This window comes from Urocampus carinirostris, chromosome 8 (assembly GCF_059441175.1).
Source record: "Urocampus carinirostris isolate Australia breed hairy pipefish chromosome 8, RoL_Ucar_1.0, whole genome shotgun sequence".
Taxonomy (NCBI): domain Eukaryota; kingdom Metazoa; phylum Chordata; class Actinopteri; order Syngnathiformes; family Syngnathidae; genus Urocampus; species Urocampus carinirostris.
The window spans coordinates 32,537,088-32,558,421 of NC_142356.1; the positions used below are offsets into that span (position 1 = coordinate 32,537,088).

Below are 21,334 nucleotides of genomic sequence, written 5' to 3' on the forward strand. Positions count from 1 at the left end.
ACCCTTCCTTTAATATACGCTCATATTTAGAAGATTGGATATTGTCTACACTTATTAATGGTTTTAATTGCTGATATAAATAGTGTGTGTTTTTACTCCAAACTCACTCTTTCAAATGTCTAAATTCCACGATTTACATGCTTAGTTGTAAAAGATGGTGCATTGCGGAATATTTCCCATGAATTACTTCTGCATTTTTTGTTGCATACATGGTGGAATTTCGGAATCACTCTAGAGAACAAACGAATAATCCCACATACACAGCTTTTTGCGAGCAATCTGACCAGTGGTGAGAGCTCACATTAATTTAAGTACCTTGCTTGTTTGCTCTCTCTCTAAAAGTGGACTTCATTGCTACGTTGTTTACAAGGTGTGATGTGTGGCTTGCCAGATACATAAGCCTGAAGAAAATAAGACTTACACTTTATATGGATGGAAATGTAAAGTAGGCAACTTTTAGTTGTGTATTTCTCGGACTCCTATGCTATGAAATCAACCTGTTTAACCTGTTTTTCTATTTTCAATATGCAAGTAATCATTACACACACACACACACACACACACACACACACACACACACACACATAGTCACGTTTCAAGGATCCATATTTTCAGTCTAATTCAATTGTTTTTAATACGTTTTCAATGTTTATTGTATATAATGTAATATGTATGCGCGACTCCATCCATTCACTGCGCATGTGCGACCTTTCAATAAACCACGCCTACTGTACCGGATGTGGTCAGTTCGGCCTGGGGGGCCAACCAAGATGGCCGGGCCGGGCTGTTGCATTCGCAAAGTAGTTTTAAACTTTATAAATGTCTCGGCCTGAATATTTTTGCCAGCAATGGCGTTATATTATTATATACAAGTGATGCATCCACCATATATGGACTGTAGTATTTTCATCATGATTTAAATTTACTTTTTATGAAAAAGGATTACAACCAGACCTTGTATATATTAGCTTTCCACCAATAAACAGGGCTTTTTCCTTGTCAGATCATTCAAGCTCCCACTTGCCTCATGCGTCTGTCTTTCATTAGCTTTTAAGATAAAATATTCACAATAAGGAGCAGAAAACGAAACAGAAATTTCCTATAGAAATCAATAAAACGGATTGACCGCAGAAATCAAGGCAATTCTGTAGTCCGTGTGCATCTTTGTCTGGCCTACTAAAGATGTAACTGGTTGATTTGTGAAATTATGCCGCCCTTGCAGTATGATAACTACGATTTTGCCAATGTCATTTTACTTGAGTGGATTTTCCAAGCATAACATGATGTTTTCGGATGTAAAAGAAAGTTTGAATCAGATTGGTCTTTCTTGTCATTCTAAACAAGATAGTGAACATTAGACATGGCACTCCTGGAAAAACATGTAATAAAGACTTAAAAGAAAATAATACAATAAAAAGAATGGCAGGACAAATAATGAAACATATTTACAAGGTTGTGTTCGGAGACCGGCCTAAGTTGCAAGTGCATCGTAACAGTAGTGCAATGAAAACGAATGCAATAACATTTAGCAGCAACAAAATTCCCAAATAAGTCTATAAATTAGTGATGAATACCCATTTTTATATACATAGGCAATATGTATATATTTGTCATAGGCTTGTTTGCTTGTTTAGGGTGGTGATGGTCTTGGGGAAAAAGCTAGTTAGTGAGTCCATATTTTACTTGTAGCACCTATGAAAGGGCAACAGGTCAAAGAGGTGGTGGCCGAGTTGAGAGTAGTCCTTATAATGTTGTTGGCTCTTTTCTGGTATCATGAGCTGGGAATGTCTTCCAGACTAGGCAGAGAGCAGCTCATGTGTTAGTGGTCAACTATGGCCCAAATAAGTGAATATTACTTCCAAGCCCTAACTCCTGCAGTTTAAGAAAACTGGAGTTTTAGCCTGAGCAATTCAAAACATCGCCTTATTGAACACATACATTTTCAAGACTTGATTTTGCTATTGGATTGCAGGCACAATGCTCAAGACAATTCAGTAATGGGTCCACTTGGTTTAACACAAGATTTGTGAGCCACCAGGCTTATAAAGCCCTGAGAGAAACCCTTAAATTTAAGCGATATACATGAATGATTTAATCCCCAATTTACAAGCAGGATATGAAACATAGGATGGCACTCTACACATGAAATATGAGCGTTCAATTGTACTCATTTTTTAAATGTTTACATTTCTTAACACTTTTCAGTAGGTGTTTTGGACATGTGTTTCTTCAGGAATATTTTTAACACATTGAAACGATGCATTATATATCGTTAGAACTATAATTCAAAGCTATTCAACTTTCAATATTTATTTAATGTTATTACTATTTATACATAATATGTAGTTTGACACAATGTTTCTATATTTGGCAAGTCTGCTTGCTCATTTGGTGGTCCAATACATATGGTTGGAAGTAATGCTAAGAATGTTCTAAACTAACAAAATAGCCCCCTATAGTTCTGTTTAAGTTCTGAGAAAGACACCCCAGCTATGTTTCCAGAAAAAGCACTCAAGTTTGGGTAACTCGAGTTTAGTCACCCTGTGACCCTAGCCAACCATCTTCATCAGTAAAGTGGCATGGCCTTTGACCTCTGGTGTCTCCTCTCGTTTTGTGTCCGCAGCCGACAACAAAACAAAGAAGAAAATCACCCACCGCGACAGGAAGCAGGATTTCTCGGCTTTCAAGCACACCGACAATGACATGAAGGTTAAAATATCACCTCAGCTTCTGCTGGCTACCCTGCGTTTCCTAGCAACAGGCAAGTGGGCTCTTGCTATACTTCCTCTGCCAGTGTGCCTAAAGCCCTTCTGGCCGCTAGGAAACTTTGCGCATATGAGTTTTCAACCTCTGTGTGCATGTGCTTGTATGTGCTTCAAGTTTTTGGGCCAGTTATGTGCACGGTGTGTGGGTGTGTAGGTGTAAGGACCCACAGCCAACATATTAGTATGCATGTTCATGTGTTTTTGTCTGTGAAGAAGGCCTCACCTGATCTCGGCACATTAAAACTCACGTGTCTGTTTTTTACATACATGTTTCATTTTTACTAACTCTCCTGTGATGTTTTACTACCCTAATTTCTGGATTATAACCCTCACCTGACTTTGTGTCGTTCACAATACATTTTTAACTCATTCAATGCGATAACATTACCTTTTCAGAGGCATTGTCCCTGAGTCACCCCGTACTGAGAACCCCGTACTCTGCACCCCGTACTCTGGACGGCGGCAGCTCGCGAGGCACCTCGCCCCCAAGTACACGTCCCTGACCCCCAGGCAGTCTTTCTTACGACTGTCTCAATCCTACCTTTAGTCCCTTCTCCTTGCTAGCTCCCTTACTAAATCTTATCCGCCAAGTACGCAGTATCTTCTCCGCTCGTTCGGTGCAGGGCGGGGCTTTAGAGTCCCGAGCCCAGCAGTTTGATCTAATGTAGTCTAATGATTATTGCCCATACACTAATAAAACTTTTTGTTTTTATTTTTCTATTAATTTCAAACCCGTTAACACATTCAATGCCAAACATCCATCCATTATCCGCACCGTTTATCCTCAGTAGGGTTGTGGGAGTGCTGGAGCCCATTCCAGCTATCTTTAAGCAGTGGGCAGGGGACACCCTGAACTGGTTGCCAGCTAGTCGCAGAGCACACAGGGACAGACAATTCGCTTGCTCATTCACACCTAGGGACAATTTGGACCGGCCAATTAACCTGACATGCATGTTTTGGGAATGTGGGAGGAAACCGGAGTGCCCAAAGAAAGCCCACGCAAGCATGGGGAGAACTTGCAAACACAGGAAGGTTTGATCTCACAACCATAGAACTGTGCTGCACACGCGCTAACCACTGCTCCGCCGTGCTGCCCCAATGCCAAATCATTTTTTCCCTTTGTTTGTAATTAAATGTTTTTTGCTTGGAAAGATCCCATGTCATACATAATTATAATATGTAGGATAGGCTACCAAAGTAGGTGGGATGATAAAGCATTAGACTGAAAAACTACGGTAAGCTAAAATTTAAGTTGACATTCTTTTACTGTTCCCGGCCCACTTGAGAACAGAAAGTCTTGATTGGACCCCAGAGCCAAACTGAGTTTAAAACCGCTGGCTCAAGGTGAATGCATCCGTATCTTTCTTGTTTGCAGTATTTTGTAACATTTTAATGAAAGAACTCTGCTTGTATTTTTTTTAAATGAGGATCAAAATGAACCTCAAAGATATTAAGTAACTACGGGAGGGAGATATATATTAACTACGATATTTGTTGACATGGTACAAGGCCCTGGCGTTATTCTATCAGCAGATCTGGTATATCTGGAGATCAAATTTGGTAAACTAAGGTTATTGTTTATTTTTGTCTTAAAAACTAAGGTGTTGCTCACATAAAAAAAAGTAATCATTAAAATATTTTGCTTTCATAAGCCTCATGTGCCCACGTTGAAACATGAGATATTTGCACAGAAATACCGTACACAGAAAGAGTTTTTAAAGTTTCAAAGTAACATAAGTATCACAGCAAAAACCACAGAAGCAACACAAGTAACACAAAACTAACTTGGCTGGTTAATAAAACACACTGGTAGAAATCACCAAGATGCAGCAACACAACTAACAGCAAAAAAATGCACGGTAGCAGAATGCTAACAGGGTAAAAAACATAGGCATACCTCCAGATACTCCCGCTGCCGTTTCCCGCATTTCACCATCTCTGAATAAAAATGAAGTTTCCATGCAGCGGCTCGATTGCTTTTAACTTTAAAGCTGTGCTTTTCATTTTTGTATTTTCCATTTTGCGTATTTTATGTTATTGGCGGTTGTTACTTGCGTCTTTCTCAACACCACCTGTGTCATTGTTAACTTTTCTTCTCAAGTGCCCCTGGCGGCCTTAAGACAAAATACTTACATTAGCCGCATCTCAGCATAAGCCGCAGGGTTAAAATTGTGTGACAATTCCGGCTTATAGTCCAGAAATTAAGGTTGGTAGCACTTTGTGTTACTAAATGCCAATAATTCAGTAGAGACTAATTACATTTTTGTGTTTTAATTGATTTTGCTCGTTTTTCAAATGTTCCGTGTTTTTTCAGTAAACATTGGTTCGAAGTTGAAATCTAAAAAGTTACAAGGTTTTTTTTTTCTTTGCTTTAGCACTTAAGAGCTTATATTTCTAAATTTGTTGTGTAGTTCGTTTTTCAGGGACTCTATGTTCCTTGACTTTAAAATTGCTTAATATAAAACATTTTATTTAGTCAAAAGTTCCCTTCCTAATTCCTGGTTTCCTTGTTTGTACCTGATGTTTGGTTTACTGAGTGCTTGTAATGTTTTCTTGTAAAGTGTCCTTGTAAGGATTTCACTATCTTGACACAACACGTTCAAACCCAAATAGTGGATAAAAAAAGAAGAGGGAAAGAAAAAAAAACTCTCGGCAATAACAAGTTGCGGAAGCTTTCTTGTAACCGCTATTGAGGGAGTCACAAAAATAAAGTAGTAAAAAAAGAACCATCAGTTATGTAGACAAAATAATCAAAATTCATTCATGCTCAACAGAAAGTGGAAACAATGCGTGCTTAAACGTACCGCTTATCCTCAGTAGGGTTGCGGGGGTGCTGGAGCCCATCCCAACTATCTTCGGGCCGGTCCCAATTGTCCGAATGAGCGAGTGAATTGTTTGTTTCTGTGTGCCCTGCGACTGGCTGGCAACCAGTTCAGGGTGTCCCCTGCCCACTGCCCGAAGATGGCTGGGATGGGCTCCAGCACCCCCGCGACCCTACTGAGGATAAGCGGTATAAATATATTTATACATACATACATACATACATACATACACACATATATATATATATATATATATATATATATATATATATATATATGAGAATTAAAGTTTTTGGGTTACTTTTCGTCTACTGAGTTCGTATTCTACCTGGCTTTCGGTTGCAATAGACTATTCAGCGACATCTAGTGGTGGTCAGACATTACAAGCTGTAGCTTCAAAAGACTGGAAAATCCTACTCAGGTAATCACAAATATTTTACTAAGACAAATAACAAATAAAAACCCACAATATTCAAGCAAAATTTATAAAAACAGAGGGAAAAACTGCATCAAACCCATCTTTCGCAAATGAAAATACTTTTTACCCACTAATAAGTCTTTGAACAGATTACTTTTATATTTATAGTAATATTACATTAGCTCCGGGGCCCTGTGCCCACCCGAGACTGGGAGGTTGCTGGTTCGATCCTCGGGAGGGAAGGAGGATTGAGATTTTTAATTTTTTAATTCAACATTACTTACTAACTTACTTATTATACTATTACCCTTAACCCATTATTTTAAACTTTGGTATTTTATCTTGTCGTAAATTGTCTTGCACCATAAGGCTGGCACGTTTTGATATAGTTGAGCTTTTGACATATTACAAGAACAATTAATTGTATTCTAGTTGTACTTTGTGTTCTTATGTGGGTGGCTTTTCAAAGTATGCTTTAAAACAAGGACAAAAACCAACAAGAATTGTTTATATTAAACATGGAAAGTAATATTTTGAGGGACAGGCTGCCATTATTTAGATGAGAAGAAAAACGTTTTTCATTTGATTGGTAAAAAGCTCCTTGTTTTCAGTGGACTATGGTTGTTTTTAAAGGAAGGATGTATTTTCAATATTTTGTGTAAGCAATTAAAAGCACGACTTCCTTATACCCTACCACACTTTATGTGTCATGCATTTTTTACATTTGACAGATATCCCAATAAAATATGAGGACAATTCAGTTTTTACAAATAGAGTTGCTGCCATTTTCTTACTGGTGAATCTCAAATGAAAAGTTGCCTCTCGTTGTTGTGATCTGATTCGGCTGTCCCACCGTCAATCTCAAAGGTTCCCTTCCCTGTGTCTGTAGAGGTTGACCTGTTTGCACCACCGCAAATGTCAGAAAAGATCCTCCTGCGCTTGTTGAAGCACCCCAATGTCATCCAGGAGCTGAAATACGATGAGAAGTGCAAGCGGGCACCCGAGCACTACCTCTTCCACAGGAACAGACCGGTGGACTATTTCATCCTAATTCTGCAGGTTTGTGGGTTTGTATGCATGGAGAGAGACTGTCCAAGACATATCTTTTCCACTTAATGGCAAAAGGATTATATGAGTATCTGGCGAAAGGATTCTTGTCTTTAGAGCAAACTGTATGCTTTTGCTTAAGTGTGTATCCTTATTTCCATTAATCATAATTTCGCAGTACATACTACCTAAAAGAATCATGAAAAACTAGTTCTCTATATGGGCGGGGTGTGGGGCATGCTGCATTCTCGGGTAGCGCTACAGGCAGTGCATTTCGGTGCAATATCAGGGTTCCCTCGAATCCTTGAAAAGTCTTCGAAGGCATTTTTTGTTTGGATCTCTTAACCACCTCGGGGCACCTTTTCCTGTGCTGTGTCTTGGGCAAGTACAGCCTGGTGGCACCCATCCCTCTCCAGGCCAACAGGTCTTGAGCTGGGGACCTATAGCAAATGTGCTAACCACTACACCACAAAAATTCGATTCATTATTTTAACAATAAACTCTACATTGGCAGTAAAATGTCTTATATTCAATTTGGAAAAGTCTTAAAAATGTAAACACATTAAAAAGATTTATAGTTGTTTGAACTAAGCAGATGAAGTAACATTTATCAATTTTCTTTTTGAATAATTCACCAGTTTACTTTCACGGCAACATCGTGTGACCACAATAACAGAACTATCAAAACGGTATGGGGTTTCAGTCGGGCCTTTCAGAGTAGACGCATGTATTAGGTCTTCACACAGTAGGTACAGCAACTTCGAACAGAGACGTTTACTTTGGACCATTGGAAGATGTAAATTAATGAGAAGTGCCTGTCCGCCAAATGTTTTTCGCCAGGACTTAAAGCTGTGCCAGGGAATGTGTACAAGGCACGATGTATTGTGTGCAAGAAAAATATTTGTGTTTTTCGGTTTTGTTTGTTTCAATTATTTTTTTTTTTCAAATTGGTCTTAAATTTGATTTTGAAAGGAATTAAAAAGTTTTGAAAAGTCTTGAATTTATTTGCCTTAAGCTTTAGGTACCCTAAATATTTTGCCTGTGCAGCTGTACTCTCTGGAGGTGACATTACCTGACTTGTGACTTTGTGGTCTTGTGGCCCCAGTCTCACGCTCCCGGAGGGACTTCACCTTAGGGCAGACCTGGGCACTCCGGTCCTGGAGGGCCGTATGTTCTGCATGATTTTTGAGGTTTCTCTGATCCAATACAGGTGATTCCAATCACCAGTATCGTTAACGAGCACTTGCTAGCTTGCTAACGAGGTTATAATTTGTATCACCTGAGTTAAAGAAGAGCAAACTTCAAAATCTGGCAGGACGTATGGCCCTCCAGGACCGGAGTGCCCAGGTCTGCCTTAGGGAATATAAGGCCATAACAAGTCACGTGTTAAAGCATGTCTCTTTATTTTTCTACTAGGCTCTTGAATAACTGAAGCAAACAACTCAAAGAGCTGTCAGAAGCCATCACTTTGAGCATTTTTATTAAAACTCAACATACAAATATACACAATGTGTAGACATAGGCAACTTAAATCAACAGTCTTATAAATGAATAAATAATACTTAACCAGCTCTGTGTGTTAAAAAAAAATCACAATTAAGCTTTTCTCATATTTAATTCCTTCCAAACGATGTATACTACGTAGTGGTAAGTCAAAAATTGACCGATATATAGAAGTGTACTCAAGTAGGAATCCTTAGTTTCAAGAAAATTGTGTGTAAAGATTTGGCACAAAAAGTAGCCAATGTCCCCTAAATACTCTTTTTAATACACAGATTTAGGGTTTGGAATACTGAGACATGAAAAAAGGGATATATTTTTATGTTCAAAAATGCAAATTGTTGTTTTTGATATCAGGATCGTTTTGACAGAGTAACAAAGAAACACGTCGACAAACAAATTAACAGGTTCCACCAAATACTCTTTAAACTTTCGGATTCTTGTTACCTCTTGCTAAGTATTTGCAGCGTCACATTTAGACATAGGAAATAAAAAAACACACAATTTTCTTATTTTGAGTGTATACAGTATCCATGCATCCATCCATCCACCCATCCATACATACTTACTTCCATCCATCCATCCATCCATCCATCCATCCACGCACCCAACCACCCATCCATCTATCCATCCATCTATTCAACCATCAACGCAACCAACCACCCACCCATCCATCAATCCATCGATTTGAGTCAAGTCAAGTCATTTTTATTTGTATAGCCCTTAATCACAAAGAGTCTCAAAGGGCTGCACAGGTTATTGCACAGACTATTATTACAGACTATTATTACACCATCCCCTGATCTGAAAACAACATGAGGGCAAGGAAAAACTCAATGGATGTTACAATAACAAATAATACACATATATTGTCAACAAAAAATATAGGTTATTCATATGCTATAGAATAGAAGTGCGTTTAAGCTTAGATTTAAACATTTCCACTGAGGTTGCAGATTGAATCTCTGGGGGAAGAGCATTCCACAGCACCGGTCCCCGGATGGAGAACGCTCTCGAACCTGCGGAACTCTTCTTGGCTCTTGCGATCACCAGTAGACCAGCGCTTTCAGAACGAAGGCTCCGGACCGGAACATAGGGGGAAATTAAATCTGAAAGACATGAGGGAGCAAGTCCATGCATGATTTTGTATAGTACCAAGAGAACCTTAAAATCACATCTTAAGCTAACAGGGAGCCAGTGCATGTTAGCTAAAATCAGGGTAATGTGATCAAACTTTCTTGTCTTAGTTAAAAGCCTTGCTGCAGCATTTTGTACTAGCTGAAGACTGTTGATTTTGGACTTCGGGAGTAGTGCATTACAGTAATCGAGACGGGAAGTAACAAACGCGTGAATTATAATCTCCGCATCCGACGGAGTTAGCATAGGACAAATTTCAGTAATGTTGCGAAGATGGAAGAAAGCTGTTCTAGTAATTTTCTTCACGTGTGTTTGAAAGGACCGGGGTCAAATATGACACCTACATTTTTAACTGATTCACTCTGGGTGACAGCAGTTTTTGAGAACAAGGCACGGCATCCATCCATTTATCTATCCATCCATCCATCCATCCATCCATCCATCCATCCACCCATCCATACATACTTACTTACTTCCATCCATCCATCCATCCATACATCCATCCATCCATCCACACACCTAACCACCCACCCTATCATCCATCCATCCGTCTGTCTGTCCATCCATCCATCCATCCACACACCCTATCATCCATCCATCCGTCCGTCTGTCCATCCAGCCATCCACCCATCCACCTAGAGTTAGACCGACATACTGTATCCCAATATTTTTTTTCAAATACTACTTTAAAGTAGATGACAACACGTTTTTCCTGCAATTTCAATTACTCTAGTTTTCTATTGTTAAATCGCTGCAAGACTGCAGGGAATTTTGATATCGGCCAGTGTTGCATACATCGATATCTTGAGATATTATTTAGTGTCTGTATTTTCCCTTCCCTTGTCAAGACGGGGCCTCACTTTGAGCTAGAAAAGCCATTCCGAATCTTTCAAATAGGTGTTATTTTGGACACAAGCTCATTTCTGAAAATAGCCTACTGCCTGTTCTCAAGTTGAACTGTTTTTTCATGAACATCACAAGGCCAATTGAGTCTGCAAGAGTCAATTGCTTTTTGTTTTTTGTTTATGTTCTTTGTTTATGTTCTTTATCGTGAATCTCTGAATCCGACTTGTGCAGGGCAAAGTGGAAGTGGAGGCAGGAAAAGAGGGGATGAAGTTTGAAGCCGGACCTTTCTCATTCTACGGAATGATGGCGCTCACCGTCTCTCCAGGTGATCAGCCGACTTGATTTCATTTGCAACTCTAATTTCATTTTTATTTTACACCATATCTCACGTTTGACTCCATAGTAGCTTTTTCATATGAGCATCAGCTGTTGTTGACTTGTTAATCTATATCAGGGGTGTCAAACATATTCCCCAGGGCTAGCAACGGATTTAATCCAGCCTGCGAGACAATGCTGAGTGATGCACAAGAGAAAAATGAGCCCTATCACATCAAACAATGACCTGCAGTTTTAAATTTGTCCACTGGAAGTTATGCGCCAATCCCAGAGCAAACCAGCCACTGTAGTTTATTTGCCTACTACCATTTATCAAACAGAGAAGAAATTCCCATACCAATATTATTTCGCTTAAAATAGAAGTCATAGATGCGCTGTGTAAGGCAATAAAACCATTTCACCCACGTGAGGCGAATGTATTACTCTCTTAACTGCAACATTTACTACTAAACCACACTTTTTATCCCCAATGATTGGAATTCAAATGTTGTGTTTGCATTTGTTTACACATGCACAGTTGATGAACACCAATATGAATTAAATCTTGGTAAAGGAGAAAATATTGAGGAAAATAAGGTCAAGGCATGTCAATATGATTCATTTATGGACTGTTTTTATTATTTTTTATACAGCTTACATGGAAATGTGAATAATTTAAATAATTTAGTTTTCCACTGTTGGGACCAATCTAGGAAAAGTGAGAACATTTAAAGATAAATAAAATATCATTCAATTGTATTTTTCTGTTTTTTTTAGCAACACAGTGGCTGGTCATTTTTACCCAAGGACAAAGGGAAAGTTTAGGGCTCACAACAAGAAACCGAGCACACAAAATGCACTTTTTTTCTAAAGTTGAAAATTGCATCAGAATTGCAATACTAGTCTGAAAAATGGCAATTTGTTTCTTTTCTAAAGTGTGCAGCCCTACCACACCCCTGTATCATAACGGTAATTACATTGTGAAGCTCCAATACAAAACAAATAAATAACACCCCGTTGATGCCTGGAAAGATTTCTGAAGGACTTTGAGCGACATTAGTCAATTATTTAACCAACATTATTTAAAAAAGACATAAAAGGAGCGAAACGGGAGGTTTAACAATACCGTAAAATTCGGACTCTAGGGCGCACCAGTACATTTTTAAAGGATAAAAAGATTTTGTACATACATCAGCCACACCTGACTATAAGTCTCATGTGCCTACATTGAAACATGAGATATTTAAAAAAAAAAACGGTACACAGAATGAGTTTTAATAATATACTGTACCTTAATCCCGTAATCTTCCGCCGGCCCGCCGGTTGGTCCCTGCACTTTTGATATACAAATACGTGCCTGTGCGATGTCACCAGTCTCTGAAATATGTCACGCCACATATCATTGGAAAGCCTAAACTCTTGGGATTCAAGATATGATGAGCATTTCAAAATATACTTATCAGAGAAACAAGACTATCAATCAAACAATATACCCGAAAACTATAAAGCCGGCGTAACTCACCATTACGTCCCCTTGCCGTCTTCAACTTCTTTGATCATCAGCAAAAAAGGCTTTTTTTTCATCAAGGAGAACCCAAAGAAACCAACCGTGTAAAATATTGACTCCAAGTAGTGCATCTTTGGGCAAGTACAGCCTGGCGCCACCTATCCCTCTAACAGGCGAATGAAAGTCAATTACCACAGCAACCACCAATGACAACACAAAACGCACATCTGTGTTGCAATCTGGCACTATTCCTCACAATGTGGTTGCTCTGATGCTGTCGTTTAGAAATATAGGGCTCACATATTGCATGACGCAACACTCATTCGCGTTTTCTTTCAGAGCAGAGTAAATATGTGCTCGTCCTTGTAATTACTATCTTGATTGGTCTCATGAATTGGAAACACGGCGCAGCTAAAAATGGCGTCGGGTGTGTGGGGGCTTCGACACCAGATTGCCCTTGTGGTTGGCACCAGGTTTGTGCGAAACATAAAATGTAAGAGAACAACCCTGAATTAGTTCGATTTTATGACTTACAATTTGATTAAAATCCTGTGCGACTTGTACAAACACAAAATTGAGTTTCATTCTTACATTAAGCATGTTGCTTTCAATCAAGTGTGCTCTGTTGTCTGAAATATCTGTGATTTACTAGTCCTGCCTACTGTGAGAGTGTTGTTTCTACTATGTGGCCCCTGAGCTAAAATGAGTTTGACACCTCTGATCTATATGTAATCATTATTTACATTATCCTGGACTGTATTATTTAGTCAAGCTTAGTCATCTTTGAAGTAGCATGCAACCACGTTGCTGTGACAGTAGCAGTGATGCACTCACTCTTCTTGCTCATTCATAAACTTCTCTACTGTTGATACCATTTGGTCTGTCGATGGGAACTGGGAGACACCTGCTGGTGAAAATGTCCTCTGCTCTATGTGGTTTCCAATCAAATGTTATTCTTATGAATGTTCTTCACTCGCCTTCTGATGCTTTGTCACTTGTTGAATCAGAACTACAGTGTTTATGAGATTATACTTACTTTCTTTATTCTGTATTTTTCCCTTTTCCTCCCCTGCCCCCTAAGTCCCTCTGTCACTTTCTCGAACGTTTGTCAATAGGGCAGATTCATTAGCTGGATCACCAGGTATTGTGAATTTTTTTCTCTTCTCTTCTTAATTAATACTTTTCTTCACATTTACGACAAGTGGTGTCCAAAAATGGGTTTGATTTTGACAAAATGAGACTGAAAAAGAAGAAAAACAGTGCAAAGAAAAAAAAACCTCATCCTCTGAGCCATTATTCAGGGGGGCTGAATGGTTTTGGAGACTGGAGGCCCCAAACTCCGCCCTCTCTCCCTCGCCCCTAACCTTTAACCCCACGATTGCATAAACAAGACTTAAAACTGCAGCCCCCTGCTGGACACCACTGTGCGCACATGCAAGGAAAAGCACATATGTAAGAGACTGCATGCATCACCAGAAATGTATTCAAGTACATTTATTCATTCTATCTGCCACATTGTTAATGTTGGTCTGGCTTTGATACAAGCGTGTGTTTTTTAATTGTCTTGTATGTACGGTACCATTCAAAAGATTGGGTTTAGCCAGATAATTTTAGGTTTTCCATAAAAAGTCACACTTTTGTTCATCCAATGAGTTGTTCAATGTCTGTTTTCTTTGGCCCATCTTAATATCTCCGTTTTGTTGGCCAATCACCAGGATGGGCTTTTCCATGCCACTCTGCCTATGATGCCAGCATCTCGGAGTCGCTTCTTTACTGTGGATGTTGACACTGGGGTTTTGCGGGTACTTTTTTACACACCTGTTAGTTAAGGACCTGTCTATTTCTCAAACTAGAGACTCTAAGGCACTTATGATCTTGCCACTTCTCTTTCTACTCTGGTTAGAGACTGTTTTTGCTGTTCTCTAGAGGGAGTAGTATACGCCGCTGTAGGAGATCTTCACTTTCTTAGAAATGTCTCGCATGTAATAGCCTGCATTTCTTAGGATAAGAATAGATGGTCGAGTTTCACACAAAAGTTCTCTTTTTCCAACCATTCCGAAAGTATATTTGCACCCACAAATGTGATCCTACAGATACTCGACTAGCGCAAAGGAAGGTCATTTTTATAGCTCTAACCAGCTTAACTTTTTCAGCTTTGCTAACATCATTGCTTAGGGTTTTTTGATGAAACTTAGAACACTGCAGTACTGGATGCTGAAATGGGACTCTATACACCTATGTAAATATAGCATTAGAAACAGACATTTGCAGCTCTAATTGTCACATTTTCACATTAACATGGGGTTTATTTCCGATTCATTCAAGATATGTTCATTGAAAAATAGTGTTTTCCCTTCAAAAACAAAGACATATCTAAGCAACCCTCAACCTTTTGAATGGTTTTTTTTTGGTTTTGAAATAATGACCTTACCGCTGCTGTCCTTTGAAAGTGGAGTATTATTAATCTGCAATACTTCGAATGCCAGGTCTTGGGCCCACGGTGCTTGTTCTACACACGCACACCACACACATACACTTGTACGCTATTCGTGCATTTCATAGACACAGACTTATTCCAATGTGGGATTACATGCATTCCAGTCAGCGTAGTAGTGTTGGTTTTAGCCAAGCTGTTTTCACTTTGTTGTGTGTGACTTTCACTAGGCTACTTTAAGAAGTGGAAAAATATAATCTGGCTTTAATTAAAAAAGGGAACAAGTCCTTTCTATGCAGAGGCAGGTTTCCTCCCCCCCGCCACACTAAAATTCGCCAACCTAAGTAATATTTTTGCTCGTTTAAAAGAAAAGAAAATGGATATCTTCAGTATCCCAAAAGCAACATTTTGTAATATTTTGTGTCCCTCATTAAAAACCAAATAATATTAATTTGAATAGTAAGCAAAAGGACATTATCTATTATATAAAAGTGCATTATTCAAACACTTGTGGGTTGAGAAATTTGTATCAATATTACATAAGTCTCACCTAGAGGGAGCTGACATCATTTTCCACCATCTTGCTGCTAATAGTAGACCCAAAACCCCCAAACTTTATGAAAGGCTGGGTAAAAAATGCTGTAGTTTGGTCGCTTATATTACAATATTGTCATGATAACTGATGCGAAGCACCTTTGGCGCCAACTGCCGGGGACGCTGATTGGCTCCCGGTCACTTTTTAAACCACCGTCTTTCTGTCACCGGTTGTCAGTCCATCTGCAAACCTCAGCTCACGCTAGGCAAGCCTAGTTCACTAAGTCCCTCTGACTCACCCTAACTCACTCCTGTTCTGGCCCCCGTCTGTTTCCCGGCTTCGACCCATTTTCTGATCTCGACCATATTTTTGCTCTCCTGTCCCGGTCACTGACCTGTTTTTTTTCCGCTCTCGACAACGCCATCGCTCGCCACGGAAATACCACTTCCGCGTCCGAGCAACCTGCTCACTGCGACCATCGATCTCCGGATCGTGCGTAAAATCCTTTCCCTTCTTCCCAATAAAACTAAGAGAAACGCACGCAAGTGGGTCCTGTCTCCTTTCTGGTCTTGACAAATATGACCAGATATGTAACACAAAATGTTCTTATGGCAGTAATCTTTATTTCCCGACAGGTAAAAAAAAAAATCCTTTATATAAAAATCCCCATAACATGAACAACATACGAAAAAGGCAAGTATTATTCAAGCACGACCAGCTGCCTAGACCTTAGTTTCTATTTTAGCAAGAAGGGACTAAATGTAGAAACAAATTAATAATGATAGTAAATGTCTATTATTCCTTCAACTGAATTATTCTTAAAAATATGATCTGGAATAAAATAAAATTTAAAAACAGAGTAGTGCTAGTATACTGTCCTAAGTTGTAAGTGCATTGTAACAATAGTGCTAAACATTTAGCATCTCATCTCATCAGCTGCACCGCTTATCCTCAGTAGGGTCGCGGGGGTGCTGGAGTCCATCCCAGCAATCATCGGGCAGTGGGACACCCTGAACTGGTTGCCAACCAATCGCAGGGCACACCGGGACAGACAACTCACTCGCCCAGTCACACCTAGGGAGAATTTGGACCGGCCAATTCACCTGAGATGCATGTTTTTGGAATGTGGGAGGAAACCACACAAGCACGGGGAGAACATACAAACTCCGCACAGGAAGTCCGGAGCTGGATTTGAACCCACGTAGGAGGTTCCCATGACTTGAACTGTGCCGTACATGCGCTAACCACTGCGCCGCAGTGCTGCCCACATTTAGCATCAACATTTGAAAATAATTCGATACCTAAGAAACCAAAAAACAGCACAAACCAAAAAAACGCTTTACAGTATTTCAAGGATTAACTAATACACAATTCTTGGTGTATTATTCAACAATGTATATATCTCACCTTGACGATGACGTATGTGTTACACAGTGATTTGTGAGTTTTGGGTTTTCGAAATCCAATTGTTAAAATTTACATAGAGCATTCTTCCTATAGTTGTTAATGTACGGCAAACATGCCCCTTACAGAGAACAAATCCCCGCCGCGGACGTTTGGCCTTAACCACTCGGACTCCCTGAACAGAAGCGATCGAATCGACGCCATCACGCCGACTCTGGGAAGCAGCAACAACCAACTCAACTCCTTCCTGCAGATCTACGTCCCCGACTACTCTGTTCGAGCATGCTCGGATTTGTATTTCATTAAGGTAGGCCATAAAACTCTGAAGAACCCTCTGCCCCCACTTGTTGATGATGTCCAACCATTGTTGGGCACGTTGCAGAAAAACGCTACTGTATTTTCCGCATGCTTTTCATACATAAAGGTATGAAATCGAGAGTGGCACTGTGTTCGTGTACAACCGTATACACTTTCCGTATATATTAATGGTATATGGTATACAGCACTTTTCAAGTCAATGAAGACCTTTACAATGTGCTTCAAACTTTTCCCTTTTAACTATCCGATAGCAGCGTTAGCTATGCAAGACAACTACCTGCTCATCGGGGGCATTAGGGATTCAGTGCCTTGCCCACGGACACTTTGACATATAACACAGAGAGGCCGGGAATCGAACCTGCGACCTCTTAAACCCAAGACGAGCGCTCTACCTCCTGAGCTAATGCTGCGATGATTCATAAGTGTCAGTGATCACAATCGCATAATATGCAATGGGAATCGAACTTGGGTTGTGGCGGTGAGAACACTGCAACTTCACTAGACCACCAGTTATACATATGACATATGAAAAGGCATTCGATTTGATTTCATAATCACACTATTTTCACGGTGCGAGAGTTTCTGATTTGCATTGTGCATTTTGTTCTGCATTCTAATCGATTGAGCAGTCTTTCCACTTTTACAACTGTGCATCAATCTTGTTGCGGTTTAATATGTGTACTTCAAAAAGCTTGTAACGCTGAACTTGTCTAAGATTTTGGGGTGGTGAAATGGAAAGACGGGTTGCGTTCCAAAAAGGTCTTGTGATAGACAAAACCTGTGAAGTAGAAACCTTTATTTATATATGAAATAAGGTATGATATATTAAAACCAAAGAACAAACCCAATTTACAGGCTCAAGCATATGTTTAACAAGGAAAATTAATATACTTATATATATATTTATTATTATATATATATATATATATATATATATATATATATATATATATATATATATATATATATATATATATATACAAATAATGTTTATTTATTTTATTTATTTTACAACTACCTTCTGTACTGTCAAATTTTACAAATAATGTATTCAAGAAAAAATCTTGCTTCTGTGCTTTATTGCACAAATGATTCAGGTAACGATCCACTCTACTTCAGATTATTTTTTGTCTCAGAGCTCTAACAGAACACAGTGCACTTTACAATATTGATGACAATAATTGAAGCGCGAAGTAGCGAGGGGTCCCTGTAAATACATGAGTGTTCTTTCGTAATACATTCGTCTCAACACCTCCCAACAACTCTATCTTCATTGCCTAGGTGACGCGGCAACAGTACCAGAACGCAGTGATGGCGTCGCGCATGGACAAAACGCCGCAGTCCACGGACAGCGAGTTCACCAAGATCGAGTTTGCGCTGAACGAGACCCCGACCGCTGCCCCTGCCGTGACTGTGGTCCTGGCCAACGAGGCCGCCCATCTCCTCAACCAGCAGTACAACTGCGTGGGAAGGAGCAACCATAGCGCGCACGAGGGGCTCATCTAGCCACATCCCGTAACTCGGCCAGAGACCCAAACCGTCCGCTTCCCCCGTCTTGTCGGATCCGCGGTCGCATGCGGGATAGCTAGAGATGCGGCTACGCCAGGCGGGCGGTCAAAGCGAGCAGTGAGCCCTGCTTTCTGGCGACAGGTCTGTTTTACTCCACATTGGTAAGACGGTGCTGTTACTGATTTGACACTCTTAGTGGTAACTCGGACCAGAGGACATCAGACTGCATGCCAACCTGTCTGCACACACATACAGTCACATTCTCCTTTCCACTCAGGCCAAAGACCTTGGTCCCCCTAGCCTTGCTTTTTATTTTTTTCAACACTGGACACAAACAAATCCTCCCCTTTTGCATCTTTCAGGGAAACTGGGTGGACATTCAATCCCATCAGCAAAGGTTTGGCACAGACTGCACCAAAAACCGCTTTGAGAGAAACCATTATATCATCAGGAAAGTTTTTTTCCTGTATTTATTTATTTTATAATATTGTATGTATGTGTAAAGCTTATATATGTGCAGGGGTGGAAACACGGTGTGACGTAAAAGTCATACGATAGAGGACACGCCACGTACATGGAGCTTAACATCCATTTGTGTATGTGAAGCGGGGGAAGGTCTTTTACACATACAGTATGTATATTACAGATTGTCTTATTTTTACTATTGTTTATTCTAAATTGGGCTTTTTCACTTTAAACAATCACACTATTGCCTTTAAGAAATCATAACCTTAATTATTTTTAACAAAGTGCAATGAAGAGAACTTTATTTAAGAGATGATTAATAATAATACAAAAAATGAGTGTATTATAAATTGAGAGATATATTTGTATGTATGCTGTTTCTGCGTTTGCTGCATTGACATTTCCCTTCATGATTGTGACCGCTCGACATTCAAGTCCAAGCGAGACTCGCTACGCCGAGCGTTCGGGTTTTCGCCCTTTCTATGTTTAATCAAACTTGAGTTTGGCACAGTATTAATGACCTCATCTAACATGTAGGAGAGAGCTCGACGCGGTAAAAACAGACCCGAGCTTTTTGATCCGCTCGAGTTGGTTTCCTTGTCGCTTCGACGCTCCAGAAGCAAGCCTGTTCTGAGCTCAAAATTGCCTTTTTTTCGTTTATTGACAGCAGTGAATGTGAGACGAGTGTTGTGGCGACTACCACAATGCAGATCGTAATCCATGTTGAATAACTCTAAAGTCAAAACTGTTGTTTCACATCTGCTGTGGCTGCCATTAAAAGAGATACGTTGGTATCGTTGTTTCATTGTTTATGTCTAACAAAAATCTGTTCACCCTTATAAATGGTTGAGCATTTATATCAATACTTTTTAAGTAATATAACATTGTAGGTCTATTTCTATCTATCTACCTTGGTCATATCCCTCGAGAGGGGTGACCAACAGCAAGACAAACACATGCAATACAAAAAACACACACGAAATTTTTTGGACCATGGCCAACCCAAATGCCCAAACACCCAAACAAGTTAGGCACCTCGGCACCTAAGTCGGTCATGCTTTCGTCCCTCCAGATGAAACGGGACACAAGAAAGCGGCCATGTCACTCGGGTCACACCACACTCTTCTGTTCAACAGCAGGGCCCGACAGCTTTCACTGGTTTACCCCTTCCGCATCATACATACTATCCCTTTAAACACGTCCAAACATCCCACTATCCTTTTACAACACCTCTCCACTCATTCCTATCACCAAAAGGAGCGCTAGCTTCCATTATATTTAGACTTCTTTCCTGCAGTGCACTGATAACACCACCCATCCACGTCCACATGCTTGCTCGGTTCCACTACTACTCCAGTTCTGTCTCTCACAATTTCATTTCTCAGACTATCCAATAATAGTTGTTAGAACCTGGTAAAATAAAATACTTTTTTTTACTGGCAGATATTGCTCATTTTTTGTATTAATTTTCTTTGTATAAAGTTTTGTTACCTGCGATTGTCTGGCAACAAGTTCAGGGTGCCCCCGCCCGAAAATAGCTGGGATGGGCTCCGCGACCCTGCTGAGGAGAAGCGGTGCAGATAATGGATCGATGTAAGTTTTCTTAGTAAAATGCAAAATTAAAGCAAAATTATTTACCAAAGTGGATAAACTGTATTGCCTCCAGAGTCACAGTGAACACAAATGATAAGAAAATGTTATTCTGTCTATTTAGGCAACATTATCATTCAACCTTAAAAACATGTAACTGGTTCCAGGAATTGATTTAAATTCTACCAGAGGAATATTTTTAACAAAAAAAAAGATCCTTGGGTAACACTTGGACAGAGGACCAAGGAAACAGGATTACTTGTAATGTTGATTTTATATTGTTACAGGGGAAACAAATTTTAGAACGAAACGTCCATCAAGTAGAACCAGATAAAACACTTTATGTGTATTTTTATAAAGATCTTTTCAACCCATGTCTGCATAAGACGTACAACAGACAACACAACTAAGCTTTTATTTATTATTTTGACTTGTTACACTATTGTCATTAATGTTTTCTTTGACAAAATGGTACCAACAATTTTAAGGAAATGCATCAACTTATAGTGCAAAACAAACTTATATTGACACTTTATTCACTCAGTTTGTTTAAGTCATACACATTCTCATAAAAATAGGATAGTTATTTTCAAATGTAATCCATGGTACAGTATATCCATCCATCCATCCATTATCTGCACCGTTTATCCTCAGTAGGGTCGCAGGGGTGCTGGAGCCCATCCCGGCTATCTTCGGGCAGTGGGCAGGGGACAGACACCCTA

At 39.7% G+C, this 21,334-nt stretch overlaps 1 protein-coding gene across 2 annotated transcripts in view; it reads left to right on the forward strand.

Annotated features, from left to right (window-relative positions):
* Window positions 1–19,816, forward strand: part of cnnm2b (cyclin and CBS domain divalent metal cation transport mediator 2b) — a 79,890-nt gene extending 60,074 nt beyond the window's left edge. For both annotated transcript variants that reach the window (XM_088342412.1, XM_088342413.1), the window contains 6 exons: window positions 2,624–2,761; window positions 6,895–7,064; window positions 10,767–10,860; window positions 13,439–13,498; window positions 16,859–17,037; window positions 18,330–19,816. In XM_088342412.1, the coding sequence (XP_088198538.1) occupies window positions 2,624–2,761; window positions 6,895–7,064; window positions 10,767–10,860; window positions 13,439–13,498; window positions 16,859–17,037; window positions 18,330–18,554 (866 nt within the window). In that variant the 3' untranslated portion in view covers window positions 18,555–19,816. The remainder of the gene's footprint in view (window positions 1–2,623; window positions 2,762–6,894; window positions 7,065–10,766; window positions 10,861–13,438; window positions 13,499–16,858; window positions 17,038–18,329) is intronic.
* Window positions 19,817–21,334: the final 1,518 nt, after the last annotated feature.